The sequence below is a fragment of the Chelon labrosus genome, assembly GCF_963514085.1.
Source record: "Chelon labrosus genome assembly, chromosome: 22".
Classification (NCBI taxonomy): Eukaryota; Metazoa; Chordata; class Actinopteri; order Mugiliformes; family Mugilidae; genus Chelon; species Chelon labrosus.
The window spans coordinates 1,044,363-1,065,013 of record NC_140355.1 but is presented as its reverse complement, the minus strand read 5'-3'; the positions used below and the strand labels follow the sequence as shown (position 1 = coordinate 1,065,013).

Sequence of the window (20,651 nt, the reverse complement as noted above, 5' to 3'; positions counted from 1 at the left end):
TCAATATACTACAGTTGTGGTGGACAATTAGACCGAGTCCTCAGATAGAGCTCTGGTTTTTAAAATGTTGTAATGTGTACTTCTGAATTATATGCAATACTGTCATGCAATGTTTTTTTACTGTTTTGAAAATACTGTATACATCAGTGAATAAATGTTTCAAGAGTTTCCTGGTCAAAGTCCAGCAATTATAAATTTATTCATTAAGATTTGCCTTCATGGAGCTTACACATTTCATATCGGCTGGTTTGTTATATTCAAGCATAATTTTCATGATAGCGTAATTTCAGATATCCTGATATTGACTGGGAAATATCTAGCAGAATTAAGGATTTGGCTATTTTCAGCATTACAGGTAAACAACACATTTCTTTAAGATCACAAATATTTACAAAGTGCAACTTTAGAGTGAGAGGAGGATAACGGCGTTCATTTATAAAAATCACCTCATGGAAAGACCTCACTGGTTAGCTGACAAGCAGCATAGAACACTTCAATATACATATGACACAGGCAAAATATGTTAAAAGGTAAATGGCAGATATTCCTGGGCAGAGAAGTATCTGTATGACTTGGTAATGTGCTGCAGTAAAAAGGTAACAGAGGTCATGTGTAAATGGAAAAGGCAGGACTGTAGTATTTTTCGGGCGGAGAGTGAATCCTTTTTGGTCAACTCATGAAAGAGAAGTCAAAGTCAGCAAAGATTTCTTGTTGCTCAGCAGTGAGGGTGCAGGGTGTACGTGGGAGGCTGAGGACTGGTTTGAGATGAGTGAACTCCTCGTCAAAGTTGCTGACGTCATGCGGTGCTCTAATGACCGGCAGGAAGGGAGGCTTCACCTTCTTAGCCAGGAGAGCGTTCCAGTCCATTCCCTGGAAACAGACAAAACGGTGCACAAGAGAAAATTATATTTGATTCAGAATGCAGTGGCATCACTTAAAACTGGCCTTTTCCACAGCAGATATTAATGTTAACAGTGAGGAACAACAACTCACTCAAAATAGACAGAAGTCATACAAGTGATCTGCTTTCATCTCCTATTCGCTGACATTTCAACTGCTATCATATTTTACTTTTGGAATGACATTTCATTCATTCATTCATCTTCTGTACCCACTTATTCCTGTTAAGGGTCGCGGGGGGGATGACATTTCAGCTATATTAATTTGATTTCAGATAATTCCATCTTTTAGTCTATACCAGACATACGCTGATGTGGTTGTAGTGCTTCATAAGATAATGACCTGAAAGAACTTGTGTCTTTTGATCTGTGAGGCATCCTCCGGTCCTGCTCCTAGTCTCTTGTCAGGATCCTTCTGCAGCAGCTGAAACATTGTGAGCGCAATGGAGGGGGGAGGAGTCAATACAACAAGTCAGACAATATTCAGATCAATTAAATGCCTGTAATTAACATGCAGTGATGTGACTGAAAGACGTGGTCAATTTTTAAGCATAATGTACTTTATGTCATGATTACATGTTCTGAAGAGACCACAAGGAAACTCAACAGAAGACCTCAGACATTTGACAAACAGCCAACCTTTTGAATGAGGGACACAGACTCAGGAGAGAGGAAACGAGGGTAGCGCACTTCATCGTTGACAATGCTGTCAAACACTTCTTCCTCGTCATCACCGGGGAAAGGAGACTGAAAAAGAAGTTCAATACAGTGCCCATGAAATATCCAAAAGCTGAGAGGTGTGTGGAAAAGATGGTGCCAAATATAAGAGGCAACTCTGGTCTTCAAACTGGTTCCAATACAAACATCCACTGTGACTATGCTTACATTCAATGGTTTATACTGACCTCCCCCACCATCATCTCATAGATGAGGACCCCCAGGCCCCACCAGTCCACACTCCGGGTGTAGTTGTTGTCTGTTAACACCTCTGGAGCCAGAAACTCTGGTGTGCCACAGAACGTTGATGTGCGATCCCCATGGCCCATCCCTAAACACAGTAAGGTGGGTTTTTATTTGTATCTTTACAGGCTACACGGGTGCATAGAGATTACACACTCAGACCCTGTTGCCAATTGTTTAAATGACACTGAAATGACATAAGATGAATTTACCTACCTTCTTTGCACAAGCCAAAATCTGCTATCTTTACAAAGCCATCTGCATCCATTAGTAGATTATCCAGCTTCAGATCCCTGAGACACAAAAACACACAAATAATACACTATGCTGCATGCTCCCAACCTGCAACAAATAGGTACAGTATATGAAAGGACTCACCTGTAAACTATTTTGTTTTGGTGAAGAAACTCCAGACCCAGCAGCACACAAGAGGAGTAAAATCTTAAAACAGAGAAGACATAAAGGAAATAACATCAACATCCTGGATTGCTGCTTCTGTGTTAGTGAAACTCTAGTTCACAGAGGGCCATGTGTGCTCACCGGGTCTGTTTCTCAGTGAAGATGTTGGTGTGAATGTGTGTCATGAGATCTCCTCCAGGTGAGTAGGCCATCACAAAGCACACATGGTCTGAAGTCTGGAAGCAGCCGTGCAGGTTCACCAGGAAAGGGTGTCGTGAGGCGTTGATCACTTCAAATATCCTCTTTTCACATATGAGGCTGAACACAAACACGAACATTAAGAGTGATGACATACTGCATTACTAATTTTGAGAAAGATCTGTACTTATGTTTTAGCGGAAGACATTCACATTGTAACAATTATACATGAACTGTGCCTTTTTAGCTCAATAACTGAAAGAAATCATTTGCTAAAGCTGAGTCACATTTATTGTAACTGTCAGTAAGAGTAAATTGATTCTTAAAACTTAGTCTGTAAATTGGTAATGTTCATTTTCATGACCATACTGATTTGAGGGCCTTAGATTTTCTGGGTCTTGTTGCTTGCCTCATTCTTGTTCAGCATGTACACATTCATAAATATACTGCATAAATAAGGGCATTTCAACAAAAGGGTTAGGAAAGAGAGCCAAGCACATTTCTCAAAGACTATATTCTAGCATAGTTTCAGTCTTATTTCTCTGGTAAGCAGTTTTTTGCCTGTGATAACAGCCAGTGCTCATATATCAGAGGTTCAAGGCATTAAATATGGTATTCCTTAAGGAAGTATTCTCTGGCCGGTTTTGTTTTCATTGTATAGGCCACTTTTTTACTACTATCTATCATCATGACAATTTCCTTTTTTATGCTGACGATATACAATTCTATATATCTGTATTGCAAAATGACCCCAGTATACTACATGCTTGCTTGTCTGACAGACAGATGAAAAAACAAACACCTTGGGATTTTAAACTGATTTAATTTTAATTCTCACCTTAATGAGGTCATTTAAACATCTCTTTTTCATCTTGGAAATACTGCATTGGAAACATTCTCATTCATGCTTTTATCACTAGTTGTTTAGAGTCATATTACTCCACTGCTTAAGGCACAGCCCTGGTGTGTTGTAGTAATGGTGTTGTCACTTACTTACTAGTCCTTACTAAGAATTAAACACTATATGTGTCTTTTGTGGTCAGAGAGAAATGGTTCATCTCTGCTTTCTTGGTATTTCTACAGTTTTTTATCTAATATTATCTTAGCACTGATATTTATTACATCTTTTCTTGTAGGGTGATAGACTTAAAGTTATATTGTCTTTACCTCTTGTAGATTAAGAACTTTGGGCTTCATGTTTGAAAGAAAGGTGCATTATACATCAATCAGCCATAACATTATCCATTACCACCTGCCTAATATTGTGTAGGTCCCACTTTTGCCACGACGTGTCAAGGCATGGACACTAAACCTCTGAATGTGTGCTGTGGTATCTTGCACCAAGATGTTAGCAGCTATGTTAGGGAAAGGTTCAAGCCGCTTTAAGTTCTGTTTTATATTTAAATAAAAATAAAAATAAAAATATTCTGCAGGCATGGGAGCAGAACATGGATAATAATTCTATCAAACTAGGATCACAGCAGTGTAGAGGTAATACAGTATAATCAATATTAATTCAGCTAGTTTAGGTATTTCTTACCTGTCAACTTCATCACGTGTCACAATGTCTCCTTTCTTCAGAGCTTTGATGGCGTACAGTTTTCCTGACTTCTTGTACTCTGCTAGCAGCACCTTGAATCAGTTAAAACATGTAATGTTCAATTCACATCAAGCTTCATATTTTCACCCTTACTCTAGAGAAGTGAGCTGGTAGAAAATGAATAAAGAAAGAGATGCTGAATGACACGTAACAAAGGTTCTAAGAGATCACCTGGGCCTCTTAACATAATTTAGAAATGCTGCTTCTGGCATTTCTTCAAGTACAGTGCAAAAGTATAGGACAGTAATGTATTTACATACCTTTCCAAAGTGACCTCTTCCCAGGACTGATATCCACTTAAAGTCTCCGCTTTGAAGTACTTCATCCCTGTAACATGAAAACATGAATGTACACATGCACTCCAAATTTAACTTACTAAGCAAATGTGCTGGTGTATAAATCAGCTAAGCATATTTTTAACAAGCCAAAATACTAAATTACCTTTTTTTGTTTCAAACAGACAATTGTTGCAGGACATTTCACTGAAAAAATGTATTACCTTAAATAAAAACGTAAAGGAGAGGCCAGCGCAATATCTGAAGCTTAATTCATTTTCATAGATCAACAGTTAATCAGAAGTTCTGATCTTCCAATTCAACTGAACATATTTGGTATTGAAATACCTAAAAGTGAATCTGAAGGTATTACAAACCTATTCCATTCTTAAAAATATAAACAACTTAAACATCCTTCAGCTCACTCTCTATCTTAATCACCCTTTTCATCAGAGGCAGAGAAGGGCCATGTCTGCTTAAAAACAAGAAAGGTAAGAGATGACGCTGTACTGTGTGTACATGCTTGTCAAACTGACTCAGACAGCATTAGACAAAAGTAGCATGTTCACTCTTTTCTTACTTTTAAGATGCTGACCAGTAATGGAGTTACAAAATCACACATATTACTGTGAAGAGAGACATCCTTTTGGCTGCAAAAGAGAGGTGTGCAGATATTACACAGTTGCAGAACATTATCTGCGGATAACTTTTATCTCTTTACTTAAATGTCAGCCATAACTGAGAACAGTTAATTGTATGTCTCATTTCTGCTTATTCAATTCAATTTTATTTGTATAGCGTCAGTATCAATACAAACTGTCTCAAGACACTTTATAGAAGGTCTGAAATCTCAAGAGCAAGCATGAAGACAATGGTGGCAAAGAAAAACTCCCTTTGACAGGAAGAAACCTTGCTCTGGGGGTTTCAGGCTGGGTTTTGTAAAGCATCTTGAGACGATTTGTATTGTTATTGACGCTATATAACTAAAATTGAATTGAATTGAATTGAATTGAACCCAGCTCATATGGAAGGACCTTTCTGCTTGAGGAGAAACAAAAAAGTGTGGATAACTGCAGGCCATGAAGACTGGATATCTTGCTATATACTATATTGCCAAAAGTATTCGCTCATCTGCCTTTACACACATATGAACTTAAGTGACATCCCATTCTTAATCCATAGGGTTTACTATGATGTCGGCCCACTCTTTGCAGTTATAACAGCTTCAATTCTTCTGGTAAGGCTTTCCACAAGGTTTAGGAGTGTGTTTACGGGAATTTTTGACCATTCTTCCAGAAGGGCATTTGTGAGGTCAGACACTGATGTTGAACGAGAAGGCCTGGCTCATAGTCTTCACTCTAATTCCTCCCAAAGGTGTTCTATCGGGTTGACGTCAGGACTCTGTGAAGGCCAGTCAAGTTCTTCCACACTCATCCATCTCTTTATGGACCTTGTTTTGTGCACTGGTGCTCAGTCATGCTGGAACAGGAAGGGTTCATCCCCAAAATGTTCCCACAAAGTTGGGAGCATGGAATTGTCCAAGATCTCTTGGTCTGCTGAAGCATTCAGAGTTCCTTTCACTGGAACTAAGGGGCCAAGCTAAGGGGCCAAGCCCAGCTCCTGAAAAACAACCCCACACCATAATCCCCCCTCCACCAAACTTCACTCTTGGCACAATGGAGTCAGACAAGTACCGATCTCCTGGCAACCGCCAAACCCAGATTCATCCATCAGATTGCCAGATGGAGAAGCATGATTTGTCACTCCAGAGAATGCCTAGGTGCTTGATTTTATACACCTGTGGACATGGAAGCGATTGGGACTCCTGAACTTTACTCCTGATACTTTTGGCAATATCGTGTACATACAGTATGTATATAGAAGTACACAAAACAACCAAAAAAATATACATTCATGCTGACTTACTGTGGACGTGGATGAACAGATGGTTGTCTCTTGGGCTTTGGGCTCTTGTTCTCTCCAGGAGACTGTTTTCAAGAAAAACAAATACACAACACATCAGCAGAAAAGACAAAAAACAGAAGCACGGGGGATGGAAATGCAATACATTATGAACTGATCTTTACACATTACACAAAGTAAATAGTCTCTGCAATCAGCCATCTAGCTTAAGTATTTGTCACTCAGACAGCCAGACTTCTTACCAGAGGAGAGTCTTTCATATTTTTTCTTGTACGATGTGGAGATCTACCTGGTGAATCTTCAGCAAAATTCAGATTTAATACAGTAGGTTCTCTGAAAAAGTAAAACAAATAAATAAATAAACAGTTCATTACACAGTCAGCATTCTACAGCGATTTTAGTTTTACTTAAACATTACTTGGTTTTACTTGCTGGTCTTACTATTGCAGACTAGCTACTGTGATGCGCACTGGATTTCCCAAAAGATCTTAAGTAGGTACCTTAGGTAGTACCTTCACAGACCTACTACTGGCACTAACAGCTTTATTTATATTCATTATCAACCTCCAACATCATCAGCTGTATCTTGTATTTGTATCACAATGTATGTATGTATGTACATATCTATGACAGATCTATTTTTTATCTCCTTCTTCCTGCTGCTCTCTCCTCTCTCTTTTCTGTGTCCATAGTAATAAAGGAATGTGTGGCTTAGTCATGATAATAGTTTTTGTACAACAATGGAGTAAAAAGGAAACACATAATCTGTAGCAAGATAGATATTGTTGATTTGGACTTGGACATTTTGCCATAGTTATCCTTTAATAAAGTTAGATACTGTTATTACACAACCACTCTGACCTCTCTCAAAACTGACTCCAAGACAGTATAATGTTACCATCAGCCCTCCACTGAAGTCACATTCTCTCTAGTCTAGGATAACATGCAAGGGTTGAAAAATAGCCTCAAGTCACCACAGAAAGATGAGCAGAGAAGTTAATGGTTCACTTTTGTAACTTCGCTTCAATGGATGTGACAAATAGATGTTTCTAGGTCAAAGTGTCTACAGACACCACAGAGCCTTACCGCACTGGAGAAGTGATGGATGATGTAGGGCCAGTGTTAGTGCCTGCTAATGGAGGGCTCAATGGCTCCAGGGAGCTGCAAGGAGGCAGGATGCTCATCATCAAACGACCCCAAGTGGCAAAGTTCATGTTCATCTGGGCAGCACGCAGGAAGTCCTTCCCTGTGTGGTGAAAATTAGTCTCAGCTGTGTAAAATGAATGACTTCCAGTGGCTTTCATGTAATATTTTTTAACAATGGCACACAAGAGCATGTGTAAGCGTCAGATTTTAGTTCTAAATTGTGTGCATTTTCTTTGGATTCATTTATGACACCAAACATACGTCATAAACCTGAAATATCACGGTTGGAAAATTAGATTCAGGAACAGTATCTGTGTATGCCTAACACAAATTCTGGAACTAGCAATGGTAAAACAATTTAAATCAACAAATGAGTAATCTGAAAAATGAACTGATGTAATACAGTCCTGATAAATTTTGCCACCTTTTTCTTTAGGGAAAATTCTCCTCTGCCTCTGGAGTTTGGAGCGCCGCTCAATGACAGGATTGAGAAATGTCACCTGAAAATGAACAAGCATGTTCAGTATGGGAACAGCAATTATGTTTAGCACTAGGCTCTAAACTTAAAGGACCAGTGTGTCAGATTTAGTGTCTTCTAGCAGTAGGGTTGTACACAGCAAACAACTGGACACCAATCCTTGGCTGTTCTTCCAAGTGTGTAGGAGAACCATCAGCAGCTGCCACTTTAACATAAAAATGCCAAACGTTTTCGCTCAAGCCATTTGGTGTGTCGCATCTGCTCTACGGCAGAAACATGACAGGCTCAGTGGAAGTTAGCCTGAACTCTGAGTAGATATGAATGATTCATTTTAACCACACATAAACCCAACAATTTAAAAATAGATGTGATTATAAACAAATGAAAATATTAATCAATACTACAATCCATTGCTGATAATAATTTTACACACTGGTCCTTGTTGTTTCTTATTAATATTTGTCTTATGATGATTTTAAGTGTAGACTGATTATAAAGGCATGCAGATCTCAAACTATGTCAATGTTCATTCATATATAAAGCCCATTTAAAAACAACAAATGCTGACTGACAAACAGAGTAGTACAGACATTGTTTCAAGGCTAAATAAATATGGAAATGAGAACCTCAATGAAGAGAATGCCCTGAGGTTCCAGCTGGAGACACAAGCCATGTCGCTGGTTGTCCAGAAAGTCCTCCAGCCGCAGGAACTTCACCCCACTTAATGCTCGCCAGTCTTTCCAGTACACAGCGATTTCTAGCTCTCTCGACTGGATCAACACACACAGTAGAAATATACACGTTAATCTTTTCACAATTCAATTTAAGCCTTTCATTTATCTTTTAAATTAGAATATTGACATGAATTGTTGTAACCTGGTCATGGTAAGTTTTACAAATACTCAGCTAAGTGTTCAGAGGTAGGAATGACTTACCCAGGAGAGATCCAAGAATCCTGCTACGTGTTATTATGTGTCTTTTTATCCTGCCACTTTGTGCTTTTACTTTCTCTGCAGTTTTTTGTAATGGTTATGTGTATTAATTAAGAGATGTTTAACATGAAGGAAAACAACTGCAACCCAATTACTTAAAGTAAACATGTTTTTTTTAATGCCAGCTTTCTATTATTGTGGATAAAAAGGTCAAACTGAGATAACCCTGATGACATTGCCAGGCTCATTTTCTCAGTCTTGACAAAATTCCTCTGACTTTACAGAAAGTATACAACTGTTTTCACAATCTGCATTGAACTCCCCATTACTAGCAAAATTGTCTGTGTGTAAAATCACTGACTTCCCCTTTATTATTAGAATCCAAGTCTTAGGCAGGGATCCTGGTCTAGTGTGGGTAAAGCCAGATTAGAACAAATGTCAGAGGATTAGCAAGGGGATTACATGAGTTGAAGTTTGAGAGTGTATCAGAGGCATACTTGACCATTCTGGCTCCCAGAGGGAAAGAAAATTCTGATCTTTGTGTTACTGTTTTTCTGGCTGATAACAGATGCTCACCATTAGCAGTGTCTGAAATAACATTTTGAGATTTAGTATCTCAGAAGTCGTATGGTATTTAGCTTCTCGTACCAGTGCACTGAACTATATAAATGGCGAATATATTTATACATAAATTCAATACAGAATAAGTCTACCTACAAATGCTACCTACATACGTCATGGAGCAAAACACAGATCAATATTCCAGGTAACAGGTGAATTCTTATGTAGCTGTGTTCAAAGTTGGTTGAGCAATAATAGCCTCTATTAATCCTATATCTTCTATTGCAAGCTTTTCAACAGTTTTTTTCCTCCTCAAATTTGTTGTATATGGACAGTTATCTGATACTCATCTGATTTCCCTTCAGTCTAGAAAAGCCCAACATTTGAACTGATTCTGTTTTCGCTGAGCTATATTGAACTGAAGCTGAGTTCTAATAAGCTCATGTTAAGTTATCTCTTTCTCCAGGCATTCATTGGTATTCCTACCCTTTACCAGTTTGGATCGCTGGCTCTCATTTATTGACACCCCCTCCCCTTGGCTGTTGAAGTTGTTTGTCATGTACAGTGGGGATTGTTTTGCTCTTGTGTCTTATGTAGCCTCCTTAGTATAGTATTTGTTTCTCTCTCTGTTGTTCCAGTGGATTTGGATTTTGGTGAGTTGTTTGAGAACAAGGGTCTGGGTTCCATTTTCTCTTACTTGCAGGTCTTCTGCCACACTTTCTTCTGAATCATGTTGTTGTTTTTAAACTGAAGAAAGTGTCAGCCCTGAGCTCAGCTGTGCGTTTTGCCATCAAAAAGCAATTACATAGCAGACTGGTGGTTAAAAGATGACAAAAAGGAAGCCTTGAGCTATTTTACACAAGTTACTCAACTCCTTTTATCCTTAAATTCTCTTCATGCTCCAAACTCACCAGGAGACATTAGAGCCAGAGAAGAGGAAAACTTCAACTTGAGTTCAAAAGATTCCATCTTTGAAATCAGTTGAGTTTAGTCCTGCTTTACACTACGTAAGTGACATTTTCAAGTCAACCTTAAAACACTGGAGTTGCTTTGAGAAGTGAAATAAAAGCCACTGACCCGTTCCAGTTCAATGCTGAAGCTCTGTCCCCAGGCCTCTTTGCCAAGCTGTCTCCAGTGTGTCCGCCCCACTATCCTGTTGTCTACCTTCAGCACAGCACTTATCTCGGCTGAAACACAAAAGACACAAACAGATATAGTCAGAAACTAGTAAATACATAAATATATACACAACTCAAGTAAAGAATAGCATTCTTAGGAGCCCAGTTTCTCCTGGGGATGAGAAGAGCATATTTGCATCACTTTTCTTAATTTCATATTTATTTACTAACCAATATACTCATCTCTCTGAATACGGTCCAGCAAAAAGCCAGATTTAGAAACCTGATAGATATATTTGTACACTCATCAGGCTCACCTCCAATATTTCCCGAAGGTTTTAGGTTAGGACTAATTGCTGACGAAATAAAACAGCCCATGTTTTCCTCTTCAGCCATTCTTTTATGCTATTGGATGTGAGTTTACTGTTGTTGTCCAGCTTGGACTTTTACCTCAAACCTAGTTTTCTGATACATTTTGCTCTAACTTGCCTTGCTATTCTGCCGACTACCTCCTTCCTTTGATTGTGCTTCCAGTACAAGACGCAGCTAAGCATCCCCATAGCATGACAAGACACGTTTTACTGTTGTCTTTCTTATGGCTTTATTTCATCGCCTATATTCAAGAGCTACCGATATGCGTATCCAGGTTATTACTGCCCGTACCCACCTCATACGCATGTGGTCTTAACGTGAAGACTCTGAGTTTTAATTTGAGGGAATTCATATTCACATTTAAGGAATGAATAAAGAAGAGCAGATTGTTCATGGACAGGTCTGGAGCATGGCATTTGCATTTGCACTATTGCTATGAAACCCATCAAAGTAGCTCTCAATGCAAGCAAAACAGGGCATCCTTAGGGTGCAAAAACAAAACAAATCCATCAAAGAGATAGTGATATGGACAGTATAAGTATAGAAGTAAATTCAGGTAATACGTATAGAGGAAGTATGGAGAATATCCATAGGTGGATCTGTGCATTTTCTAACAAAGAGGGAAGTAAATGGTGCAAACAAAAAGTACAGTAAGTGATTTGAGTGTAGACTTACATGACAAGTCATCAGCCTTGGTTGTCTTGCCACTGTTGCTGCGTCCTGGCAGGCCGGCTCTAATTTTAATGGACTTTCCATCTGAGAAGCTCCCAGGGGTGGTTGAGGCATTGGTCACACGGTGACGGCCTGGAACTGACTCCAGCAGATCTTGGCATCCCATAATACATACCTCTAACCGACCTGAAGAAAAGCATTTCTGTTATCAATCTTAACTTAGGTTATATTGAAATAATTTATCTGCTTCAAGCTAAAAATACAAACATTCTTAAAATCTCAAAATACTGAGGTCAAATGAAAAATCATATAACAAGAGAATTTAAAGAATTCTAATAGATAGATTAGTAGATTTAAAAGAGCAACCTGTTAGACTTGCTGGCTTGAAGAAGGAGGAAGAGGAGGAACGGGAAGAACGGGAGGAAGAGGACAGAGCACTGGATTGTTTCTTTGGTGTGCCGGAGGTAGGTGAGGTTACCAACATCAATTCTTCTTTAATGGCAGTGTATGTTGGATGGTCCTGAGGCAGCTCACTTAAACGTTTCTCAAGGGAAAAACGTAACAAATCCACCTTTTGAGATGACTCTTTCATCCGTGCCTGGGCCTGGGGGGCACACAACACTCTCACTCAGGAATATGGATTGGCTAAAGCTTTGTTCAAGCATGTTTCATAAAGCAAGACTACCAAATCATACTTATTTCAGTCCATATGGCTTGTCTTCCTGAAACTTTGTTTCATAAGGATGTTTTAAATAAGTCTTACTGAATCACCATGCTAACCATGGTACAGTGCTGTATTGTACCTACTGGCCATATTTCTGGTAATTCCAACACATAAGGCTATGAGACTGTCATCTGTGTTCACTAGTGATGTGTGAATGTGCACTTACAGTAAGTGCTCAAGACTCAAAGTGTGGGTACTGGGATAGAATCTCAAATTGAACAGAAACAGACAAAAATGTGTTTTCTCCAATGTTCTCCCAAGGGGCCTCTTTGCTGCTAGTTTACAGTATCTGCAACACTGACCACATTTGGATTTGAAGTCCCCAAGTCTTCTCAGTCTGTAGTATCTACTCTGAATGGGAATCAACTACTGTGCTAATACTTAAACTTTACATGGATATAACACCACAATAGAAAACATTTTAAGAATATGCTCTATCTTTAATAACCCTGAAAAATCAAAACAAACAAACTAATAATAAAAAGATAATATTAATAACAACAATCCTGTATTGTTACTGGTACAGAATAAGTAGCTTAATAAAGCAGATAGGGATCTCTGCTAGGGGTTGTGTTGGTCCAATTTAACATTTCAAAGCTGTCATGTTGCATTTCATCCATAAAATGTTCAAATCTTCACAATGTATAACACACATTCATGGTTTACATCTACACATCAATTGTTGATGTCTCGGGTACTTAGTAGACTAAATTAGATTATATCCCTCTTTCATACTCAATTTTACCAGGCCATGTATAAAATATTATTATTCAGGGATATCTGAAAATTTTACAACACTTATAATTAACTGGAATGGACCACTTATGTATCACTGTGTACCTCTTCCATCCAAGCACATTTTAATAGGACAGTCCCATATGTCGTTTTCTCAGGAAAAAAACAGAAACTATGACCTGCTGAAGCCATCCTACTGGTACCCACCTCTGCAAGTATACGGCGGTCGTGTATCTTACGTTCAGATAGCTGCTTCACCACATTGTTTGCACCCTCTGCTACTGCTGATTCAATCCTCACGTGGTGCATAAGGTCAGCTATCCGAAGCTCAAGAGGACTGATCATCTCTACAGGGTGACCTGAAGACAGGGAGGATATCAGTTTTGGGCATCATCTATTTATTTTGCAACTACTACAGAGCACAGAGATCAACTGTAGATGTATGAGAGGTAAGATTTACCATGTGTGCCATCACGCTCTTCATCTCTAGCTTGACTGACTTTGATAATCTGCATGCGCAGCAGCTCCATCTTGGTGCGGCTGTCCTGCAACATCTGCTGGGCCGTAGACAACATCTTCCTGTCCTAGAAAATAGGTGGGAGAACTGAAGACATAACAAAAAACTACTATGCTCAACCAACGTTAATAAAAATAAATGGTATGATAATAAATAGTAAAATGTCTGCTTATTTTGTATATGTGCATGCTTTGGTTTAGTTGTTGCTAACAACCAACTGTTCTTATTGAATATGAATCCCGAACCTACTATTGTTCAGTTTTCATCTACAATATGCATTATAGAGCTTTTCAGGATGGTTAATAACTGAAGCATATCATCAGATGCACCTGCTAGTCCTTTGCTAGTCTATGAACACCGTAACTGCTTTATATGTAGAACGACTTCACATCCAAAAAAAAAGTCAATTCACAGTTAGAATAAGGTGAGACCCTGGGTAGGCTAGTCCAAATGTTAGTGGTGAAGTCGAAGGTCAAAATGTCCTGCAAAAGGTGTCTTTTTCAGCAAAGTCATGTAGTAAAGTTTATACGATATGGTGAAAGCAGTGAATTTCATATTTGAGCTTCAGTCCTCTAAGAAGACGACGAAATTCCATATTATCTACTACCAACAATGACTGTACACACTGAGCCAGAGATGCTCTTAATTTTGCAGCAAATTCTCCATGGACGCTGCATTGTTTGTTTTTTAAGATGTTATGTCAAATTTTTTATATTAAAGTAGCCATTTTGTTCTTTCTTTCTTCTCCTCCTCTTGAAAATTCTGCTTTACTTTTGTAATCATCAATTATCCTAAAATACAGTATTTTCAAACTGCCAGAGCTAATAAGAGGTTAATGTTATGTTGCAATAAAGTAGTATAGGATATGGTTGCAATTTCTTTGTATCATTACCCCGTCCAATCCTTTATTTCTGTTGCCATCAGCAATTTACCACAAGTTCACTGCAGACAGATCATCTAGGAAAAGCATGTGACCAAGTTGCTGATGGAGACTATTTGAAGGTTTGTGATGCACGTAACTTAGACTATATTGTACTTTACCTTGACTGAGCCGTTGGTGTAAGTCTGGATCATGTTCTCAGCACCCTGTTTGACTTTGGTCTCCATGGTTAGTTGTTTCTTCAGGGTTCTGACTCGACTGGCCAATGGTGATGTGATCTCTTCCCACTGACAGGACTCTGCTGACTGGTTGTTTTCCTCCTCCAAGCAACCTATATAAAAACACAAAGGATATATGACAAATTAAGATTTAGAGATGGCTATGTTTAATGCTCCATCTTCTCATATTTCCTGGCAAAGTACAAAAAAGTAAAACCAGCCTTATTGTTGTGTTCCTCAAGCTGTAGACAAATAAAGTACATACTATATATGCATACATGTCTGTCGCAACTTTTTAGATTTTTGGCTCAAATTGAAGTCATGAGTCAAGGTCATATCACTTTTGTCCACACCTCTTGGAAAAGCCACACCTATGCTAGTTCTTGTTCTCCTGCCTCAGGTTTTTACATCTGCAAAATCAGAAGCTTTTCTTGGAGGCTTCCCAGATTAATCTCATGAATTTATAGATGACATTTATAATGGTTGAAGTAAAATACTTTGTTACATTTGTGCCAGCGTGGGAAGTTCACTACAAACACCAAATTTAGAAGTCTAGTATATGTTTATAGTGCTGCTTAAAAGTATTTGCATCCATACATTTCTAAAAAAAAAATGACTCAAAACATCAGCAGATTTTCGCACGAGTCCTGACAGTAGACAAAGAGAACCCAATCAAATAAGTAAAACAGAATTATTATGCTTTGGTGTTTGTTTATTCAGGAAAAGAAACCAATATTACATGTGAGGTTCAAAAGTAAGTACACCTCTAGGATTATGAATTATATCAAATACAAATTAGAGTCCATCAATGTCACAGTCTGATTTTCACAAAGCATTTTTGTGGGAGTGTACAAAGGAGCCTTGTATGCCTCTATGCTCCATGGAGGAGAATAGAGGCATACAAGTCTTTCTACAAAAGAATGGTTAAAGAAGAACAAAATTAATGTTTTGAAATGGCCAACTCAAAGTCCTGACTTTAATCCAATATAAATGTTGTTGAAGGACTTGAAGCAAGCAGTTCATGTGAGGAAACCCACCAACATCTCTGAACTGAAGCAGTTCTGTTCTGAGCAAATGGACTAAAATTCCCCCTAGTCACTGTAGATCAGAAATTACTGGAGATGTTTAGTTGCCATTATTGCAGCACAAGAGGATCACACTACATGCTGAAAACATTAATCTTCTTGAATAAACAAACACAAAAGCATAAAAAGTCATTTGTTTGACTGGATACTCTTTGTCTACGTTCAGGATTTATGTGAAAATTCACTGATGTTTTGAATCATTTTCATGAAGAAATACTTACCGTACACCAATCAGGCACAACATTATGACCACCTGCCTAATACTGTGTAGGTCTCCCTTGTACCTCCAAAGCAGTTCTGACTCATCAGAGAAGAAGTGTTTTAAATAGTTTTTGAAATGTATTTATTGCTAATTAAGGACAGCGATTGCATCCACCTACATGGCACACCCTTAAGGCCCAAGCAATCATAATTTTCCTGACTATTCAGACAAGGTTTTGATAAAATTCAGACCTGCTGCGATCAAAGGGGACCCAGAATTAAAGTATGCTCAGGTGCTTTAACACAGAGCAAAGAACATTGAGCAAATCCATTATGAATGGATTGGCAGCTTAATTTGTGGACGTCACCGCTGGCTGTATATCTCTCCCTGTTAGACTAAGGCAAATGCAGGAACTGCTTTCAGGTGTCTCAGATGGATTGCTTCTGCTGTCTGCACTGCCAAAAAATAAACACCCTGGCCTGTCCGAGTTAGCCAATACAGTGTAATAATATCCTCTTTCATAACATCGTTTACACTTATACTAAAGATGCCATTGGCACTATTGAACTCATGCCAGGCTTCAAGCTATGGACTTGTGGCAGATCCACAAAGGTGCAGATTAATCGGTGCCCTGTGTGGAACTACTAGCAGTTATAGGTATGTTCTAGGTATGATGGCAGTCACTTCTAAGAGTGCCCTTTAAATACAGTTTGTGCAAATTTTCCTTACAAAGATAGCAAGAATTGTTGATTGATATACAAATTACAGGGTTTGCTACGCTCACTGCTAACGTTTAAAGATCCCCTGTCCATAGTTGCCAGCAACTGACAGATGGTTTGTCACTTGCAAAAAGTCAGTTTTTTTTTCAGAGCTACATGATCTCAGTCTGTTTGAGGAGTTGTGGCTAGGGCTATCTCAGGGCGAGATTCTTCAGCTTGGTCTTGCAAGTATCTAATCATTTCCCTCCTAAACACAGGCCTTGTGCCAAGTTGCTTGATTTCAATCAAGACGGCCATAAATTACCATCATGACTATGGAGGAAGATATTACAGGCTAAAGGTGCATAGATTTAGTTTATCGGATTTGCATGAAGTGCCTTTATATAATGCTCTTTTTTGAATGATTGTTTTTTAATCCATGTTACACATGTTGGAAAGAAACAGAACAGGGGGTGTTTCTCCTGGGGAACTTAGCCAAATACCAGCTGGAAATGCAGGAACATAAGTGAAACCTGGTGTGATGTTTTTAATTCAACATTAAGATGACATAAAATGTGTACATCACATTCAGTTTAGTTGTAAGGTGTGGTGGTCACCAACACATAGAACCCCAGGGACTATAGTTATCTATGTACCACAATTTCTCAATCAATTTCTTAGAGATTGAGGTCTCTGGGGTCACTATATGAAAATGTGACTCTTGTCGGTTCTGGAGTGGTAATTTTAACAGAAGAAAGGAGACTCCAGCACTTATGCTACCTGTGGTACCGTCTTTCTCCGTGGTCATAGACCTTGCGTTGAGCTCTTGCAGTTCCCAGTGCAACTTCTCCAGCTTGCGGGTTGAGGCCTTGAGTTGGCCCTCCACTTCAGCTGCGTTCTTGCGACTGACTGCCCGTCGCAGCCTCTCAGCTGCTTCCTTGATCTTCAGCTCCCGCTGAATCTCTTGTCTGACCAATGTACGGGCATCTTCCAAACGTTGCTGAAACTTTGGGTCAAGAATATCCCACTCATCCAGATCCTGGAGATTCCCACTCTGAAGACAGACCACAACAGTTTAAGACTCATCGCTGTGTTTGTTAATACTATGATCCTTCATGTATTGTGTTGCTGTCTGTGAGCATTGAGAATAGTGAGAATATTCTAGAATATGGGGAATGGAATTCTAACAGTTTTCCAATAAAAAAAATAGTCAATTCCAAAATATGGTAAATTTAAGAGGAGAGCATCTAAATGTGGGCAGTTGTAACATTATAAACCAGCACTTAAGTAAAGGCCAGTGTCTGTGAGAGGAACCAAAACAACACAATAGAAAGAAATACTGCCATAGCACACATTTCTAGCAGCAAGAAAGCTTGAGTTCACTGCTTGATATGGTCAAAAAAAGACTGGACGGGAAGGACGTTTTCTTATTTAACAATAACCAAAAAGCTGGACCAGCAGTTAATCAAAAACTAATGACACAATGCTTCCCCCTTGTGGAAAAAGATCTGGTGAGCTACACTATAAACTACATGTCTTTTCATTTAAACCTGCCTTTAGAGCCAATAAGTGATTTCAGTAATTTTTCAATAAATAAACTGAAATTAAAACATTCCAAAAAAGATTCTGGTGTATTCACCTCTGCAGTAGTTACTCACTTAGCTAGAAGCAAGTGACTTTCTACAGGAGTGTCAGGTATTACCTGTATCTATTCATTTCTGTAAGTATTGTCTTCTGTAATACCTAAGAGCTACACCTCCTGCCAATCAAAACAAGAAGCTCTGAAACACACACAAGAAACACTAAACCCGGTATTTTGGTCATATACGGATTAATAGATGCCACCAAGCAGGTTTTTACAATTATGAATGCTTAATACCTCTTGACATAAGTAAGTGATTAAATGACGTTTCAACAACATATCAGCTTTTACATAATCTTTCCCTTAGGGGCAAATCTCTTCTTTTGACAAACCAGATGGTCTGTGTGGTGGCTTAATAAATAAAAGAAGTAACTCCTTTTGGAATGAAAGCCTAGTAAAAACTTGAGAATGCCGAAGAAGTTTAAAGGCCTGTCCATGGGTATTACAGTCTTTCTTCCGGTTAAGGATAGGCTTTGCTGTCTGACTGCAACAATGACAGAAGAACTGGCTGAGTTATGAGGAGAAGTAAACAAGAGAAACAGGAAAATCCAGTGCGACTGTTCAACAAAGTGGCGAATAGCTATATTTAACTAACCTGAATGACAGGAAATATTTATTAATGTACACACACAACCTAATCTCTCCGTCGTATTTAAATTTCTCTTTAAGAATAAGGTAAACTGTAGCTTTACCTGTACTGTTAAACCTGACATGGTGGCTGTCAGTTGTCCACGCTGGACATTCACACAGCGTCAACGTCCGCTCTGGCTGCCAACGGCTGGTTTCTTCGGACCAGAATTTAGCTAAAACAGCTTCAGCTCCAGTAGAAACGGAGCAGCGAGCCTAGATAAACTGACTGCGGCATGCGAAGTTCAACGTCTGCGAACACTGTTCACAGGCTTCCGAATATTCCCTCTCGTGGTCATCGTGGAAACAATAACAAGAACCTGTGAAAAGTTTGAAATGAGTTGAATAAGCTCGAGGCTGAAGTAACGTCAGCCGACGATGACAGGATTGGTTGGAGGTCGGCGCTGCAGGAACCAATCACATTCGATTATTCAATACACCTGCCGAGGTAGCCTCGTGATGCATTCACGTAGCCTTTAGCCTAGTGATCACCTCATTGAAAACTAAATACCTCTTTCATTATACAGTACAATATACGGTATAGACAGCTGTGATACAATGAATAAAGCTTAAACTAATATCATATTCTTTTTTTTCTATTTTTAGCATGTATGATTACTTTATCGCTGATAAAATCAAACGCCTCTTAAGAAAGCCAAAACTAAAAACAGGATATTATTTTCCATGAAAGAAGATTTTGGGGAAACTTGCTGAGAAACAACTTCAAACTGACTTCCACCCCACCCTGCCACGCTCGTCAATGTACGAAAGAGAGCTGGTTTTGATTTAACTCAAGTGCATATGAGTTACACTAAAATTTTTATGAGAGGTTCTGAACCAAGATAGCAGAAAAGCAGCAGGATAAAGTATGGAGGAGTGGACACTCCATGAGCCCTGGTTAGGAAGAGCAGATAGATAGATAGATAGATAGATAGACAGCTTTATTGGTCCCTTTGGGAGGTTCCCGCAGGGAAATTGACACTGACACTGAGCAATCTGTTTCTGTAGCAAACAAGCTCAACAGGGAGTGAACCATTGTAGTCAACAATAATAGATGACCATATTTGGATTGGATAAGGCAGTGAATTGAACGCACATTAGGTAGTGCAAAAATTCAATTCAATTTCAATTCAATTCAATTTTATTTATATAGAGTCAATAACAGTACAAATCGTCTCAAGACACTTTACAAAACCCGGCCTGAAACCTCCAGAGCAAGCCTGAAGGCGACGCAGGCAAGGAAAAACTCCCTTTTAACAGGAAGAAACCTTGAGCAGAACCCAGCTCATATGGAGGGATCCATCTGCTTAAGGCCAGCTGGGTACAGAGAGAAAATATAGTTTTTCTACATACACTTCATACATTTTGTTTATTAATTATTTTAATTGCTGTAACCTTAAAGATGAACATATAATTGTAGAAAAAGGTTGAATGTGTGATAGAGCAGCAGTAACTTAATCCTGTTCAAAGACACCTAGCCACACCCCTTGCTCCCTTCCTATTCTGGCTGCCTGAAAGCTTTAGCAGCAGAGCAGCAGACACACAAAAGAGCCACATCTATGCTAAAGCCATCAGAGGAATGTAACATTAGTTTAGCTTGGTGTTTGAAAAACTTAATTTTACCTGTTCATTTATTATTAATGCAACATATGCATATTGCTTTGGTAGTATTTGATTTTATGTGTTTATGATTGTTTTTATTGTTTTATTGAGTTTCTGTGTCTTGGATTTCTGGTGAGCCATAAAAAGGTATAAGGCTAGGCCCTAGGCTGACCCTGCCTCAGCAGGTG

The 20,651-nt window shown here is 38.8% G+C and overlaps 1 protein-coding gene across 1 annotated transcript; it reads right to left on the bottom strand.

The window, feature by feature from the left end:
- Positions 1-666: 666 nt before the first annotated feature.
- On the bottom strand, positions 667-20,151 carry pkn3 (protein kinase N3). Its single transcript, XM_084571729.1, has 22 exons — positions 18,927-20,151; positions 17,373-17,646; positions 14,551-14,720; positions 13,453-13,576; positions 13,200-13,351; positions 11,900-12,137; positions 11,537-11,719; positions 10,449-10,558; positions 8,505-8,648; positions 7,825-7,900; positions 7,341-7,500; positions 6,497-6,587; positions 6,258-6,319; positions 4,317-4,383; positions 3,997-4,088; positions 2,400-2,576; positions 2,238-2,300; positions 2,076-2,152; positions 1,805-1,947; positions 1,539-1,646; positions 1,243-1,323; positions 667-870 (listed from the first exon to the last, which is right to left on the bottom strand). The coding sequence occupies exons 1-22, from the start codon at positions 18,945-18,947 to the stop codon at positions 670-672; spliced, it is 2,814 nt and encodes a 937-aa protein (XP_084427855.1). The 5' UTR covers positions 18,948-20,151; the 3' UTR covers positions 667-669.
- Positions 20,152-20,651: the final 500 nt, after the last annotated feature.